General features: G+C 44.0%; 1 protein-coding gene across 1 annotated transcript in view; it reads left to right on the plus strand.

Annotated features, from left to right (window-relative positions):
- The window catches only part of SLC16A14 (solute carrier family 16 member 14), a 33583-nt gene extending 17555 nt beyond the window's left edge, over window positions 1-16028 (plus strand). Inside the window, exons 3-5 of the mRNA XM_040450786.1 lie at window positions 281-424; window positions 5899-6876; window positions 13949-16028. Of these exons, the coding sequence (XP_040306720.1) occupies window positions 281-424; window positions 5899-6876; window positions 13949-14100 (1274 nt within the window). The 3' untranslated portion in view covers window positions 14101-16028. The remainder of the gene's footprint in view (window positions 1-280; window positions 425-5898; window positions 6877-13948) is intronic.
- The last annotated feature ends 2432 nt before the right edge of the window (window positions 16029-18460 follow it).

The raw sequence follows: 18460 nt of genomic DNA on the forward strand, positions 1-18460 counted from the left end.
CCTCTGTTGTGGGCCAGAGAATGAACTTATTTATTTATTTCAGGTCTGTCTTCCTTCAAAACCTAGAACCTTGGTTTCATGCACCAATGCGGTTACTGACACCCACTTTGCATATGCAAAGCTTTTGCATATAAAGCAGTGGGGGAGTTGGTTCTTTGTATTTAACAGCCCTAGTAATGTTGTAGTCTTTGTCTTCAAGTGAGGATTGATTAAGAGAGCACGAATATAAAACACCGTCAAAACACCGTCGGTCAATTCCGTTTTCAATGTTCCACGACAGGACCTTTCATCGGCTTGTTTATTAACACCTGTGGGTGTCGCCGGACGGCAATAATTGGAGGGCTGGTGAACTCCCTCGGCTGGGTATTGAGTGCCTACGCAGCAAACGTGCATTATCTCTTTATCACCTTTGGAGTGACAGCTGGTAAGCACAGTGATCTTTTTTAAACTCGATTTTAAATTTATCTGTTGGGCATTTTGGCAATGAATAGTTACGGAGAAAAGAGACCCATTGAAATATTGTGTCCTTCTGTCTCCTCCCCCCCACCCCCACCCCACCGTATACGCCAGGAAACACTTTTTAATATAAGATATTAAATATGCCTTGAGTGTGGAAAAACAACCTAATGAGCGCACTTGGCCTTCCTATTAGAATCTCATTAAATTTCCCATGATTGGTTCTAAGTTGCCAGTCTTCTTTCTTATGAGGAATAGGAAAGGGAAGGTGATAATACAATTCAAAATAATTCACTTAGGTGAACAGACCAAATATGGAGAGAATTGATAACATACTCTCACTTAATAACTGCAGAATGGAGCATGAATCATTGGATAATTATTTTCTCCTTCCGCCCCTTTCAAATGAGTGAAATTAGCAACAAAATCCACAGATATGTAGAGACTCTGAGAAGCAAGTCCAGAGCAGAGAGTGTCACTGCCCAGTGAATAGGTAAGAATTGGCCACTAGGCAACGTGGTTTGCATATCCGTTCTGCAAAACACATTCCCGGCCGTAATTTCCTGTATCAACAGGTAGCAGAACTCGCAACAGATGAGTAGTTTCGTGTACAATTCTATTGCAGTGAACCTGACTTTCCTCTTTGAGTACAGAGCTTCAATCCCGATAAATGACACCTTGATGACAGTGTTGGAAAAAGAGTTACACATTAGAATTTGGAAGTTTTGCTTTTATTTTTTTTTGTCCACTTATTATCTGTGTGACTTTGGGCAAATCACTTAACCTGCTTACGCCTCAGTTTACTTATGCTAAATGGGATAATGAAGAGTGCTCGGTTTACAGGATTATTGAAATGATTGAGATCATCTGTAGAAAGCACTTGGCACAGCATTTGCCACAAAATAGAGTCCTCAGTAGGTATTAGCTCATGTGTAATTGTCGTATAGAATGCAACATCTTTATTATAGTATAAGCGTAAGTGCCTGCTTTATGATAGCAGGAGACCTGAACACAAAAAGCTACCCTCCAAATAAATTGGCAGGCTGGTTCTCTGTCAGTTACATCAATCCGCATAAAGCATTTCTGTTTCCTTCCAAGCATAGTTTGAAAACCACTGATCTGAAGGACTTGGTAACAGCTCTGAAAGAACAACTTAAGATGTTTTCCCTGAGTAGTTTAGCAACTTTCCCCAAACGGTCCAATGAATAGAGCCAGCACTGGGATTCTGATACTATAGGTGAGGAAATAAACACTCCTGCTGAGATCAAGGAGCCACACTGGGGTCTCTGGGCAGACATATGGGGCCCCTGTAACTTGATGTGCTGGTATTTGGTTATACAGACTAGGACTTGATCCTAAAAACTGAGACTTGAGTTCTCATCATTCAGAGATTTCTAGGATTAGGTTCTTTGTTTAAATGAACTTTATTTCTTGCAGTTAATTGCTTTTTGACCTTCAAATAATATTGTTTCCACATTCATTCATTTCCTTCTTCATTCACTTACATATTCAACAAATATTTCTGGGTCTAAAGAAGTAGAAGGAAAATCAGGAGGCTAATGAAAGGAAAGTGTATCTTGAGCACTCTATGGCTCCCACTTTTTATACAGGAAACACCCAAAGAAAGTCCCTGAAAATAAATGTATCCACCTCACCCACAAATACATATCTAACTATACTTAACTAGAAAATCCTGCTAAATCAGTTAGCTTATATATATATATACACGCAAAACCCTGGGCTGTCATTACAATTCATGTTTGCTATCCTTCTTCATTCCAAAAAGTATTTGAGACAGATTTCTTTGTATCTCTCTCTTTTTCTGAACACCTAAACAATTAAAACCATGTGGGAATATCCTATTAGGCAGAAAAATAATGTCTGTCTGAGCAACCTTATTCAGCAGGGGGAGTCTGGACACATGTCTTCAGTTTACCAGTGCTCCATTTTCTTAGGTCTGTCCCCTGAAGACACGTTTTCCCCCATGCACACTGACCCAGGACCACAGGATTTTCTCTCCCCTTCTGGGCCTCTTTCCTCTACCCTGTTGGTAGGGCTGTAGCCCCTCCTCTGAACTTGAGTGTGGTAGAGAATTGTTCCAGGGCCCTGCCCAGGTCTGAACATTAGCAGGGCCTTGCTTGACCCTTGGGCTCGAGCCACATATCCCTGTCCTGGGTAAGGCCTGTCCTATAAGCTTATGGAATACCCCTGCCCATTACCGATGGCAAAGCCACCTTAGGAAAGGGGAGGATGCTGTTAACGGCATGGATAACATAACAGGGAAATAGATATTTGCAACGTTGGGCCTGGAGGTTTTTTTCCCTCACACATGAGATTGTCTATTAGGTACACCGAGTTAGAATTAGGGCTTATGCTTAGGTATTTCAGTTCTCTTCCTATTAATCATTTGATTCTGCTGGTGTTTAGAAATCCATAACCACATTAAATTTAGGATGCTAGCTATTGTCAGAAACAAATCCATTTAAAAAAAAAATTAAACTTGCTTTGTGCTCTCAGCAAAATCCAGACTATGACAAATTTCACAGGACAAATGACCCAGTTCTCTCAACAAATAAATTTCAAGGAAAAGCCAGAGAAATTTCAAGAGGCTTAAAATTCATGCCAACAAATAGCACTGTGTGGGCTTTATTTGGACCCTGGTTAGATAAACAAGTTTTTAAAGAAAATGTAGTCATTTCTGAGACAATTAGAAATTCAAACACTTTCTGGATATGTCATGACAGCAAGAAATTCATTTTGGGGCTACCTGGGTGGCTCAGTCTGCTGAGCGTCCGACTTTGGCTCAGGTCATGGTCTCACGGCTCATGAGTTTGAGCCCCTCTGTGCTGACAGCTCGGAGCCTGGAGCCTGCTTCGGGTTCTGTGTCTCCCTCTCTCTCTGCCCCTCCCCCATTTGCATTGTCTCTTTCTCAAAAATAAACATTAAAAAAAGAAAAAAGAAAAAAGAAATTCTTCATTTTTTTTTCAGATTAAGCTGGTTAAAGAATTCTCCTATTTAGAGATTTATATTAAAATATTTGCGGGGCGCCTGGGTGGCGCAGTCGGTTAAGCGTCCGACTTCAGCCAGGTCACGATCTCGCGGTCCGTGAGTTCGAGCCCCGCGTCGGGCTCTGGGCTGATGGCTCAGAGCCTGGAGCCTGTTTCCGATTCTGTGTCTCCCTCTCTCTCTGCCCCTCCCCCATTCATGCTCTGTCTCTCTCTGTCCCAAAAATAAATTTAAAAAAATTAAAAAAAAAAATATTTGCACACAAAATGATATATGCAGGATTTGCTTTACAGTCAGGGGGAGGAGGAATTGTGTTTATGGACTATTGGATATTTTTCTCTGCCTCTTTGAATGTTAGGATATGACAGATTCTGGGTGTTTTGTTTGTGGACTTAAACATCATAAAGATTAATCTAGAGTTTAGTTCAAAATTAAGGATAGCCATTTTCTTCCTGCTCATTTCTCACATAATGCAAATTATTATTATTACCCTCATGGAGGCTTGCAAGGGGGCTTGGGGACCTGTTCCTACTTCTGCTGGGAATCAGTTGGAAGCTAGCTTAATTGTTCTTTTTTTTTTAAGTGTATTTATTTATTTTTGAGAGAGAGAGAGAGCGAGCATGAGCAGGGGAGGGACAGAGAGAGAGTCCCAAGCAGACTCCGTGCTGTCAGCACAGAGCCTGACATGGAGCTCTCTCCCACGAACTGTGAGATCAGGACCTGAGCCAAGATCAAGACACTTGACCGACTGAGCCACCCATGCGCCCCAGCTTGATTGTTTTTAAAACAAGGGTGTCCACCTGAAGACCGTTGAAGATCATTGCCTTCTGACAGTTGCTATAAATATCACTGCTCTCAGGTAAATAAAGGGGGCAGGTGGCTTCTTGAGGCTGGTTTTAGAAACTCAGGCTGAAGCAGGGGTGCCTGGGTGGCTCAGTCGGTTGAGCATCTGACCCTTGATTTGGGCTCAGGTCATGATCCCGGGGTCGTAGGACTGAGCCCCACATCAAGCTCTGCTCCGAGCGGGGAGGCCGCTTGAGAATCTCCCTCTCTCTCTGCCCCTCCCGGCTCACTCTCTCTCTCTTTCTCCCTCAAAAAAAAAGGGGGGGGGAGGCAACACCACAGCTAATTTCCAGGTTATTGTGAAACCCAAATCAAATAAAGCCTATAAAGCAACTGGCCCACTGTTGGCTCTAGTTAATGGTAGTTCGTGTTGTATTTGCGTATATGACTGCTCTGGTCTTCTTTTAAGTTCAGGTAATTCTGAAACTATTAGACGATACTGAACTAAGGAAGCTTCAGCTCTGGGGAGCGACATCGGCCAACGTCTCTTTCGTACTATCATGCCGCCATTCTCATGTCGGGACGTCTTAAGCATTATGGCGCATTAGCCCCATATATGGCGCCCCATGGTCATTGAAGTGGCTTTTATGGTTTCCACTGTACCTATAAGAATGCAAACCACGACCTCCTGGGCAGCATTTTGTTTCGTTTCATTTCATTTTTTAAAACCAAATTCACTTTTTAGAGCCATTTTAGGTTTGTAGCAAGAGCGAGTAGAAAGCCCAGTTCTCTAACCCCCCCACCCCCAACACACACAGTCTCCCCCACCAGCATTTTAATTTGGTCAATGGAAACACAAACTGTTCCAGTTTTCTGAGAAAGATAGCAGCAAAAATCAGAGATACAAGTAAGTATTCTGTGGTTCTCACGTCCAGTAGCTGGGTGTATTTATGGGTACATTCCTTTTATTCTTCCTATACATTTGTGAACAAATGGACCCATTTCTGAGGCTTCTCCAAATTGCCTGGAATTGCTCTGCGGCCGCTGGTACATAAATACTTTCCCGGGTACTTAGTACAATTAGCGCTGACAGCAGGGCCCTTGGCATCCATTTATTTGTTCAGTCACCCATCTTTTCATGCCTGCATCCGTTCGGATCTTCTGATGTGAGCATGCTGGCTTACTTCATTATTGGAGTAAGCTGTGCTGCAAAGCCTCATAGGGAAATGAGGGACTAGAAACTTCCACAGATGACCCGCTCCGGGCTTACCCACTGAGCTTCTTTGTTACGAACATTATTCTTTCTTTGTGTAAAAACAATAGCATAGAGGGGCGCCCGGGTGCCTCAGTCGGTTAAGCCCCCGACTTTGGCTCAAGTCATGATCTCACAGTTTGTGAGTTCGAGCCCCGTGTCGGGCTCTGGGCTGACAGCTCGGAGCCTGGAGCCTGCTTCGGATTCTGTGTCTCCCTCTCTCTCTGCCCCTCCCCTGCTCACACTCTGTCTCTGTCTCTCTCAAAAATAAATAAACATTAAAAAAAAAGAAAAAAGTAAAACCGAATAGTATAGAGACTATGATAATGAAATGCTGCAAGGTCTGGAGACGGTCACTTACGTGGCGCTGTGTGCTTTTTCTCCCCGTCCAACCCGCGCAGGCTTTGGAAGTGGGATGGCCTACCTGCCGGCTGTGGTCATGGTGGGAAGGTACTTTCAGAAGAGACGCGCCCTTGCCCAGGGCCTCAGCACCACCGGGACGGGGTTTGGCACCTTCCTCATGACGGTTTTGCTCAAGTACCTGTGCGCGGAGTACGGTTGGCGGAACGCGATGTTCATCCAAGGCGCTGTGTCCTTGAACTTGTGTGTTTGCGGGGCGCTCATGAGGCCCCTCTCTCCTGGGAAGGAGCTCAACGATGACCGTGGAGGGAAGGATCCACGGGTGGTCCCAGCTCAGTCCCCTGGATCCAAGTCGAGCGGACAGTTGGACGGAGCAGAAGAGAAGGGTGGCGGGCCCAGGAACGAGGAGACCCTCGGGGACCTCCCCGCCCAGGCGGGCCAAGAGAAGGCAGGGCACGGCCAGAACATGGGCGCCTTTTGGGTCCTGAAGACGGCGAGCCAGCTGACCAGGAGAGTCAAGAAGGGCTTCCGAGCCTGGTACTCGGGCTATTTTGGAGCAGCCTCGCTCTTCACTAATCGGATGTTTGTCGCCTTCGTTTTCTGGGCTCTGTTTGCCTACAGCAGCTTTGTCGTCCCCTTCATCCACCTCCCAGAAATAGTCAATTTGTATAATTTATCCGAGCAAAACGATGTTTTCCCTCTGACCTCAATTATAGCAATAGTGCATATCTTTGCAAAAGTGATCCTGGGCGTTGTGGCCGACTTACCTTGCATCAGCGTTTGGAATGTCTTCCTGATGGCCAACTTCACCCTCGTCCTCAGTATTTTCATCCTGCCGCTGGTGCACACGTACGCCGGCCTGGCGGTCATCTGTGCCCTGATAGGGTTTTCCAGTGGTTATTTCTCCCTGATGCCCGTAGTGACTGAAGACTTGGTTGGGATCGAGCACCTGGCCAACGCCTACGGCATCATCATCTGTGCCAATGGCATTTCCGCGCTGCTCGGGCCACCGTTTGCAGGTAAACCATGAGAGGTTTTAAGAGCTTCGAGCACATGTAGAGAGCTGGGTGTATTCTCATTTGTGTTTTGAAGTCCAAGAAAGAAGTTCCCGTTTGTGCACGTGCGTCTTTTTCTTCCCGTTCTGGGCCCCCCAGCTTCTCATTTGTAAACGTTAGCAAGGTAATGGTCCTTCTTTCAGGTAGAATGAGATGAACTTCCAATCTGTATCCGCAAGATAAGCGGCCGGGCTAGTAAAGTGGGCAGTGGAATCGCGCAGAAGCCCTACCCCATCTGGAGGAGGCAGCCTCCGCCCACCTCCAGCTGATCTCGGTCACCAAGAAATTTGGAAAATTGTTGCCAGATTCTCTATCGTTAGTGTTGTTGCTGCTGCTGCTGTTTCCAAAGGAAAACTAGGACTTGAGCTCTTAGGTGACGTTTCCAGATTTGTCTTAATTAAATTTAATAATTTTTTTTTTTTTTTGAGAGAGAGAGAGCATGAGCAGAGGAGAGGTGGAGAGAGAGAGAGACAGAGAGAGAGAGAGAATCCCAAGCAGGCTCTGTGCCCAGTGTGGAGCCCGGCGCCAGGTTCCATCTCACAACCGTGAGACCATGACCTGAGTCGAAATCGAGAGTTGGACGCTTAACCAATGGAGCCACCCACACACCCCTATGTTATTTTAATTGAAGTATCGTTGACACACAACATTATATTAGTTTCGGGTGTATAACGTAGTGGTTCCACAATTATGTACATTATGGACTGCTCATCATGGTAAGCGTCATTATCATGACATTTCCAGATGTTTAAGACACTGCGCGTAGGTCCCATGGGACACACCAAGGAGCTGGGTCTAGCCTGGTAGCAGTTTCTTGTCGCTGCTCTGATAACTGCCACGGACTTATGGGCTTAAAACATTACAGACTTATTACCTTATAGCTGTAGGGGTCAGAAGGCTAAATTGGATCCCAGCGGGCTACAGGCAAGGTGGCCGCAGAACCGCCTTCTTTCTGGAAGCTGCAGTGGAGGCACCCATTTTTTCCCCCGTGGCAGCTTCTGGAGACTGCCTGCAGTTATGGTTCTTAGCCCCTTCCTGCGCCTTCTAAGCCGGTGACGCAGCTTCTCATCTTCCTCTGATTCTGACTCTCCTGCTTCCTTCCTTCACTTGGGTTACATCGGCTCTGCTGGACAGTCCAGGATAATCCCTGTCGCGAGATCCTTAACTCAATCCCATCTGCCAAGTCTCTTTTGCCACGTAAGGTAACATTCACAGGTTCCAGGGACTAGGACGTGAGCAGCTGGGGAGACTTGGGGCATTCTGCTCACCAGAGGCCCAGAGGCCACCAGTTGACAACATCCGGGGCCAGCTCTCTCCCACGTGTTCACCTGAGTTCAGTGAGGAACTTGCTTGCCACAGTGGGCGTACCAGAAATCACGGGTACTCAGGAGTCCCAGGGCAGCCGGGGATCTCTCTGAACCTGTTGTTTGTGGAAAACGTATCAGCAGGTAGACTCAGCCCCCAAGAGGCCAGGTACTGGGCGAAGGTGACGAAGTCAACTCTCTGTCCAAAGATTGGAGGCAGGAGCCCACATAGTGTGGCAGGGGCTGGGGCCAGACATCAACACATAGGTGCCACCTAGAGGTGGCTGACAGGGCTGCGAGGTCAGGGCCGGTAGCTGTCATCAAAGCTGCCAGAGCTTTTGTGCAGTGATTTCAAGTGACTTGGTAGAGCCTCACCCGTTCGTGTGCCCCCACCCCCTGCTTGCCTGGCCCCTCCTGGCCCTTTATTCTCATATCCTCTGCAGGAATACCTCTACCAAAGAACCCCATGGCTGCAGGACAAAGCCCTCCCCGCCCTTTCCTTCCTAGTCTCTCTAGGGATCATACAGTCATATCCTATCCTCCGACCCCACTGGCAGAAGGCTTGTGTCAACACATTCATTTTTAAGTCCCCCACAGAATGTGAGATTCAAGAAATCATGGATTTTTGCCTATACAGCTGATAGCACTGGCTGGTAAAGGTTTAAGACCCAAGACTCAGTTTAGGAAACCTACCGGCTACAGGGGGGGCTGCTCCCGTTCTGTCCATACACAGACATGCGGGTGCAGCATTTCTAGGTGACAGTGATTAACAGGCAGTGTAGCAAACCAAACTGGTAGCTGAAAAGCTAGAACTTGCTCAGGGATCTCATGCAGAATTTCCTCTCAGGGATGCAGTTGGCTGTAAGAGAGCACCCCACCAATGGTAGCTTAAACAGAGATTTAGTTGTGTCGCATAATCAGAAATCCGTAATTCAGAGATACTGGATGGTATAGGGACAGCGTCTCCAAGATCCTTCTGGCCTTTTCCTTATGCTAATTGCCTCATGGCCGCACAATGACAGCTGCAGCTCCAGCCCTTACATCTTCATTTATAATAAGGAGAAGGATGGGAAGAAAGGCTCAGTTTCAGCAGACTTCCATTTCCATCTGACCGGCCAGAACTGTGTCACACAGCCAGTCCAAGCTTCGAGGGAACTGTATTTTGCTTTCTAGCCTCTGTAGTAGAGGAAGGAAAGGAGAAAAGAATTGAGATTGGGGGTTGGATCAGGCAACCAACGATACTTCCTAGAGATGTGAAACCGAAATATCCATTAAAGGGATGGGGATATGATCAGTGGCTCACCCACTCTCTTGTTGAAAGTTCTTCAGATGTATTGATTTGGAAATGGAATCTGTCATTGACGGTTCTTTTCATGATCCAGGTGTACTTTCTGCTTCTTTTTTTTTATTATTTAAACAATTTTTTTTTTTTTACATTTATTTATTTTTGAGAGACAGAGCGCACGCGGGGTAGGGGCAGAGAGAGAGAGCGAGACACAGAATCCGAAGCAGGCTCCAGGCTCCGAGCTGTCAGCCCAGAGCCCGACATGGGGCTCGAACCCACGAACCGTGAGATCATGGCCTGAGCCAAAGTCGGACGCTTAGCCGACTGAGCCACCCGGGTGCCCCACGTACTTTCTGCTTCTAATGGTCAGTCTGGGGTTATTTTTATACTGATCCGCCAGATTTCAATAGCAGCACCACAACACAGCTGTGACGTGTGGCACATGCAATTCAGGATCAGTGTTAACTAAAGCACCAAAGTTGGCCAGCATACTTTCTTTATCCAATTCTCATGGTCACGTCCTTCTCACTGATTTGCATTCTAGGGCACCTTTTGGAGTGGGAGAGAAAGAAATTAGAACCAGAGCAGGGAGTTATACCCAACCCTCAAATCATCATGTGTTATCTCTGCCTGCTTCAAGGTTCCCACCACGGATGGTAGAAACCGCTGCATTAATGGTTAAGAATCATCTATGAATGGATGTCAAAGGCTGCCCTGGGGACTGTAAAATCAATGTTCTGCTGTGCGTCTCTAGGCCACCAACTGAAGGGGATTTTCTTTCTTTTTGTTTGTTTCTTCATCTTGCACCAAACTCGTGCACTAAGGAATGCTGACGACATCATTGGCTAATTGCACTGTGTTTATTTAATCCATTGACTTTCCAGGCCAAGGAGCCAACATCGCAATGGGATGGAAGCCTAGTCTTTTGTGTATCATAGTTCAGAAGCGACTGGCAATATGAGTAACCAAATTACCACATGAAATTCTTGCTAGAAATTCAAGGTGGGCTAGAAATTATTGCTTAGCTGGGTTTGCTACAGGAAAGATGATTGTTCACATTACTTTTTTCTCTTTTAATGGGTTCAGAAATGAATATGTTTCCCATTTGTCAAAGTGATATCTACTGGCATTAAAAAATCTGGTACCATTTAGTAGCAGGTTAGACGATCACACAGTTCCATTTAGGAGAAGAACATACAATAAGATACTGAACAGACCTTTCAGCCCCGGCATTTAGCAACATGAACTTTTTGATCTAATTCATTTCTAGCATTGTTGGGCATTCAGTTCATCCCTTTGAAAGATGTAATAATAGTAGATACTTTTCTAGAAGTTTCCAATGTAAAATATAGCAAAACGTGGCCACCAGACTTGACTAAGAATCTGTACACACGTACGTCCTCTGTTTGCCTAAAATATAGCAATTAACAATGTTTTCCTTCAAAAGCTGGGAACACCTATTTAATAAATAAGAAAAACATCTATCATTCCTCATTTGACAGACTCCAGTGAACAGTGAATGCAATTTAATAGGGAACCAGATTTTACCTGGAAGCTGTTGATTTGAATTAGTGGTTGAATCAAGGTTGCCGAAGATGCCAGTCTCCAAACCGAGGAACCGAGATCAGACCTGTAGGGAGAGGTGGTGAAGGATGAATGAGGTGGGCAGCTTGTCAGAAACATCGTTTCTCTGAAGGGTTACGTCCCTGCGTGTTGAGGATCAAGGCACGTGGCAAAGCCCTGTCTCTCCTGACCTGCCTTGCATCTGACGCAGGGATGGCTTAAATTCAAAGTGGCAGAAGTGTTAAAACCAGCGCCAAAGAGAAACCGCAGGAACCAGGGTCATTTAAAAATAAATTCTAATGGTTGGGGCTCCCAGGTGGCTCAGTGGGTTAAGTGTCCAACTCTTGATTTCAGCTCAGGCCGTGATCTTACAGTTCGTGGGTTCGAGCCCCTGCATCGGGCTTTGTGCTGACAGCGTGGAGCCTGCTTGGGATTCTCTCTCTCTCCCCCTCTTTCTCTCTGCCCCTCCGCTGCTTGCATGCATGTGCATGCGCTGGCTCTCTCTCTCTCTCTCTCTCTCTCTCAAAAGATAAATAAATAAATAAGAAACTATAAAAACTTGAGTGTGGCTTGTGCTCATGGTTAAGCTTGGGGCTACAGGGGAGGGAGGGGCCACAGCACAGAGCCCTGGGAACTTATTTCAACCCCTTCAAACAAAAAAGTAAAGGAAATAAATAGTCTGATCTGCATACAAATTGATTTTCCAATCAGTTAAGATCTTGTCCTGTTTCTGAGACCCATGTTCAGCAGCAGGGATGGGTCACCTCGTTCCAGCTGTCAGGCATTGGTCATTCTTTCTACCCTGTCACTCGGTCATATGAAAAGCACAGATTTACCCATTGAAATGACATGGTCACCATTCATAGGGGATGAGTGGACTATGGGAACCTCATTTATGTTTTACCGATTGTTTTTAACTGTAGCTTGTAGATGGTCCTGTCACATAATCCGTTTGTAGGGACAGGGCACCGCGTTATCTGCAAGCAGGCCCTTCATAGGTCACAGTGGCGCACAGGTGTCAGGCGGTGACACAGAGCCAAGTTGGGTGCGGTCTCGTTCGCCTGTCCGTGTCAGAGTCCCTTCTGATTCCGTTGGAAGTCACGTCTGTCTCTGGGGTATATGTTCAATCTTCCCTTGTTCCTCTTGTCTCGGATCAGAAGTTAAGAAAACCTGAGAGCATTTTACTAAGCTACATCTCATGAGCCCGGTATTTTCTTCTTTCGTGTGTTTCTATCAAAGAACAAACTCAAAAAAGTTGGTTAACTTCTAAAGTATATCGGGAGCCCACCACTTTTTTTTTTTTTTTTTTTAATTTTTTTTTTCAACGTTTATTTTTGGGACAGAGAGAGACAGAGCATGAACGGGGGAGGGGCAGAGAGAGAGGGAGACACAGAATCGGAAACAGGCTCCAGGCTCCGAGCCACCAGCCCAGAGCCCGACGCGGGGCTCGAACTCACGGACTGCGAGATCGTGACCTGGCTGAAGTCGAACGCTTAACCGACTGCGCCACCCAGGCGCCCCATGGGAGCCCACCACTTTTGAGTGGTTACAATATGTCAATGTTTCATGCTGTCAAGTGTTTGCTTTCCTTATGACTACCTTGACTCGCCCGGTCGCATTCATTATGCAGGAGATACAGTGAATGAAGAGATAAAGACACGACCCAGGAAGTCAGAAGCACTGCTTGACATATTGAGCCGTTGCTTTTGTGTAGCTATTTGTGGGTGGGAGAAGGTTTAGTTGCGTTTATGCATTCATTTGCCCGATAGTTTTGAAAAGATAGCTTTGAAAGGTGGTCACAGAGTACTCCCTTTCATCAGTAAATCATTTCTATCTTCCTTATGTCTTTGCTAATGTACGTGTGCATCTGAAAAAAAAGTGAATGTTCAAAATTTACGTTTTCACCATAAATGAAATTCTTGTGGATGGTTTAATCCTCTTAGTTTGCATGGTTTGCATGTCATGGGACCATGACATGTGACTGATTCTTAGATTTAATCACTGGGGTGTAACTGTGTTTCATAGTTTCTGAGACCTTTTTTTTTTCTGCCACATTTTAACATTATAACATATAGTTATATAATATATATATTAAAGTTTTACAGCTGTAAGTATGAATTTATAAAACATGGAAACTTGTCTTCTTTATAGAATCGATGTTTACTCTCAAACACTCCACAGTGAATGAAGGTTCAAATGTCTCAGCCTTTTTTGGTATACACCAGAAACTCCTTCAGAAGGGTTTTGAAAGTTTGAGAAAAGATTGGTGGTTATATTTGTGAAAAAAAAAAAAAATCATTGGGTTCACTTTCCAACTGCTGGCTTTGTGCCAGCCTGAGAGACCCTGAGAGCTGCACATCACATCCTCCCAGTGGCTCCCAGTCAGCCAGCCACTGTTTCCAGGCCTTGAGTACTTTGTAAGGTGCCCTAGCAGCTTAGAGAAAAATGCCTGCCGTGCCGCTCCCAGGCACCGAGAACTCCGGCTTGTGTAGCCTGGGCTTAAAAATAGCTAAATGAAGGGCACCTGGGTGACTCAGTCGGTTAAGTGTCCGATTTCTGCCTGGGTCATGATTTCACGGCTTGTGGGTTCGAGCCCCGAGTCGGGCTCTGGGCTGACGGCTCAGAGCCTGGAAGAACCTGCTTCCGATTCTGTGTCTCCCTCTTTCTCTGCCCCTCTCCTGTTCATGCTCTGTCTCTCTCTCTCTCTCTCTCAAAAATAAACATTAAAAAAAAAAAAACCTTTAAAAAATGGCTAAATGAAATGTTTGGGGTATTACATGACCTATAACTAAATCCTTATAGAAATATTTATAGGAGCAGTAATTGTGTTCTTGACTTTCATCAGCTATGTTACACTGAATATATTCTTTTTTTGGTTTTGCAGGCTGGATCTATGACATCACAGAAAAATATGATTTTTCCTTCTATATATGTGGCTTACTCTACATGGTAGGAATACTCTTTTTACTCATTCAACCGTGCATTCAAATTATCGAACAATCCAGAAAAAAATACATGGATGGCTCACATGTTTAGTGTCATGTTATGTTTCCCGTAAGATTTCTTTGTGGTACCCACGCCTACCTCACATGATTGCTGTGAGGAGCCTGTGACATTGTGGGGAAGGGCTTTGGATGGTAACGGGCACTGTCATTTGTAAATGCCATGGTCGTGACTTCGTTCGAAAGCAGCACTGCCTTTCCGTTTGGGGAGAAGCAATGCTGGGAGGTATTACAGCCTGCTATGCAGTCTTAGAGAAGACAATGTCCTTCGAAGACACCCTACTACATAGTCGGTAGAAATGCCCTTACAAAAACTATTCTCTCTCATCATCCCCTGCGACTAAGGTTTTAGCTACAGCTTTTGAAACAAACACGGGGAATAAAGTCTTTTCAACTCAACTACTCTTTGTAAGGTGGAAATTAGCCAAATGCTTTTGGAAAGCTTACAGAGGACTGGGTTTCAAGCACAAGAGTATAACTAGGTTTCAGAACTTGTTACAGGGAGCTGTTGATCTACTAGTGAAAAGCAGGCTCTAATTTCAAAAGTAATACCTTTAGTACAATCAGAGAAACACAGTTTATATTTTTATGAAAGAATCCTGCAGCTGGGGAGTACGGTTTCTAAATCTTCCTCTAAGAAAATCATCTGCCGTCAGTCCTAATTCAATATCTAGCTATAAACTGAACCTTAAGACAAAACGTAGATAAATAATAATGATTTCCTTAGTGAGAGGTCGTATTTGTCACACAAACATTGAATCAAGGGCTATGATTCAAGCACTTTTATTCATATCATTGGCCTCTTCGTTTTGGAGGCATGATCTGGGGTTTATAAAAAAATTTTTTTCTGAATTTCTCCCACCCAATAAATCAAGCAGAGAAGTAATTGCTGGCTGGTATCTAAAGCTGGCAGTTAATCATTTTTAAAGTGTGTTACTAATCCAAAATGTGAGACTATCAAATTGTGAGGTTCATAAACACAATTCCCTTAGTCTAGATGTCGGTGCACCTGACAGTGGAGTAGTGCTAACCAGTAGCCCTTCTCTAGAGTCTCTTGTTAGGGAGACAGTTCATTTGCCTGAGCTTGTCGAGGTTCCAAAAATAGCTCTCTTGACTGATTTCGTGCACAAAAGATAACTGTGGCCCATGACATCAAATAATGCTCTTCCTTTATCTGAGATGTTTATTTTTCTAAGCCAGAACAGTTTTCGGACTACAGAATGTTCTTCCCAGATTTTGAAATTTCTGGCCGCCTTACTTGTTTACACATATTTTAGAACCGTGTAAATTTCTACTTACAATTTGCTCCTCACACACGTAAAAATCCTTTGATATCATTGCCCAATGTCTTGGGTCAAATTTATCTAAAGCGAGCACAGACCATTCTGTTAATCCTTGGTAATTAGAAGCAGGGACAGTACTAACAACTGGAATCACAGAACGTTACCCCAAGCTTCGTTTTAGCCAATAGTTTCAGGGTTTTCCTCCACCAAACGCTTCAGAGCTGTTGACGAGGGATTACGGGGACAAATTTCCCTTTTGTTTTGTCTCCATTATTTCCTGTTCCGATGTCTCGTGGGAGGAGTTGTGTGATTAAAGGGACCACCAAAATCACAATAATAATAAAAGGCAGCTAATGGAAAGGAGAAACAAAAGCATAGTTAGTATGCACACTCAATATTACCTCTAATGACTCAAGAATCGCCTGTAAATTGTTATAGATAATAAATTGCATGCATACTTCACTTGGTTCAACACAACGACCTGTTTGTTACCATTACAGCTTTGGCTGCTGTTTAAGAATCCAGCTGTCTATTTTGATAAAGGTATTCTTAAATCCTGAGGCAATGCTCTATCTCTCTATATGTATTTACTGTAATATCAGATAACTAGATTGAGAAAAAAAAAAACAAAACATGTGTTTTAAAACTGACTACAAGCCTTCCATTACTTTCATGTTCAGACAACACCAAATTAACAAGAGGCGGTGTTCAGTATTTTGAATGGTGCTATAGACCATGCATTTTGATGTTCACACTGCTGGCTGTGCATCACAAACATGAACTTTTTGTCCAGTTCCCCGGCTTTCGTTACACCCAAGTTAAACCCGCTGAGGTGCAGTTCATACAGCTGTTCGTTGACTTTCTGCATTTGTGGTAGGGTGATTTCTACCAAATCAGAAGTTCCCATTTTACAAAAACAGTAAAACCTGCTTGCAGCGTTCATGTGGACAACAGAATAAAACAGAATGCTATGAAGAATTACAGCAAACATATTAACACTTCCTGTTTAAACTATGTTATTATTCACAGTTGACAATATTATAAATGGTTCATTGTATATTTATACCACGTGCTTTATAGTGTTCCCCTCCACACACACATATCCAAGCGACTTTTATTTACATAAGATGAAATAAATTTTGTCCTCTTTAAAGATGGTCATTGTGTTTTTATGTAAAATCTCTATTGTCTTGGCTTTAGCGGGGTAAAGTCCTAAAATGTAACTGATGATCATCTGTTTGGTTCTTTCCCCTGGAACAGTTTTTTCTCTAGATGTGGTGATAGAACCACCTGGAGAGAATCACGTAAGGTGGTCGTTAGAAATGCCAAGCCCATGGGGTGCCTGGGTGGCTCAGTTGGTTGAGCGTCTGACTTCGGCTCAGGTCATGATCTCGTGGTCTGTGAGTTCGAGCCCCGTGTCGGGCTCTGTGCTGACAGCTCAGAGCCTGGAGCCTGCTTCTGAATCTGTGTCTCCCTCTCTCTCTCTGCCCCTCCCTCGCTTATGCGCTCTCTCTCTGCAAAGAATAAATAAAACATTAAAAAAAAAAGAAAGAAATGCCAAGCACAGCTATTAAATCTGAAATGTATATGCCTTTTAATCAAGCAATTGCATTTCTAAAAACTTTTCCTACAAATGAACAAAGACTTTTGAGTTGTTGTTTGTTATAGAAAAGACTGGAAACAATTTGAATGTCCATCAATAGGGAACTGTAAAATAAAGTGTGGTATTTATGCAACTATTTTTTTTAAAAACACCCATCTATAAAATTAGAAAACCTTATCCAAGATATAATGCTAACAGAAAAAGGAGAGATAAAATATGTTTAATGTGCTCCCAATTATGTTTTTGTTAATACCAAATAAACATTATTCATATGGCTTGTATATGTATATATAGAACATTTCTGGAAGGAAATGTAAGAAAACACCAACAGAGGTCAGCTCTGGGGAGGGAGGTTTGGGAACCGGTATGGGTATGACTTTGTTCCTCATGCACATAATGCTGTCTCAATTTAAAACTTGTATCCAAAATTATTTTTATTTATTTTATTTTAGAGAGCGAGAGAGAGAGAGAGAGAGAGCGCGTGGGGAGATGTGCAGAGGGAGAGAGACAGAGAATCTTAAATAAGCTTCACACTCAGTCCCATGAATCTGGGATCATGACCTGAGCCCAAATAGTTGGATGCTTAATTGAGCACCGGAGGGGCGGGGGGGGTGCTCAAAAGTATTTCAAATGCAGATTCCTGGATTTTCTTTGAATCTAATGAATTAGAATCTTGTGGGATGAGGCCAATAAACCTACCTTTTATTTATTTTTTATAATGTATTTATTTTCATGTTTATTTCTTTTGAGAGAGAAAGAGAGAAAGAAAAAGAATCCCAAGTAGGGCTCCATGGTGTCAGCGAAGAGCCCGATGTGGGACTCAAACTCTCCAATCATGGGATCATGACCTGAGCCGAAGTCAGACAGTTAACCAACAGCCACGCAAGCCCCCGAAACCTGCCTTTTAGATAAGCTTACCAGCTGATTATTATGCACGCTGGAATCGGAGACCCACTCTCACAGTATTTAAGATCAAAACCTTCTAGGGGCACCTGGGTGGCTCGGTCGGTTAAGCATCTGACTTCGGCTCAGGTCGTGATCTCACGGTGCGTTGAGTTCAAGCCCTGCGTCAGGCTCTGTGCTGACCACTCAGAGCCTGGAGCCTGTTTCCGATTCTGTGACTCCTTCTCCCTCTGCCCCTCCCCCTGTTCATGCTCTGTTTCTCTGTCTCAAAAATAAATAAACATTTAAAAAAATTTTATTTTTTTAATTAAAAAAAGATCAAAACCTTCTAATCAATTTCATACACTTGTCCTGACTCTCGCATTGATTATTTCCTTTTATACAACATTCTGGTCAATCACTATCTTTGGAGCACTCATACTGTGTAATATTTTAATTCTACTAAGTCTTTCTGTTTCCATGGTTCTCTTCCAATCAAGAAATGTAAACTAGGCTTTTATAAGAACAAGACAGGCCAATGTAAACCTCCTGCCCTTGAGTGGCCTGTGTGTAGAAGGAAGTTGCTGTTGCAAAGCACTGAATGTCCCAGTGAGATCACAAAGCGG

The sequence above is a fragment of the Herpailurus yagouaroundi genome, unplaced genomic scaffold, assembly GCF_014898765.1.
Source record: "Herpailurus yagouaroundi ecotype Mexico unplaced genomic scaffold, PumYag 202, whole genome shotgun sequence".
Taxonomy (NCBI): domain Eukaryota; kingdom Metazoa; phylum Chordata; class Mammalia; order Carnivora; family Felidae; genus Herpailurus; species Herpailurus yagouaroundi.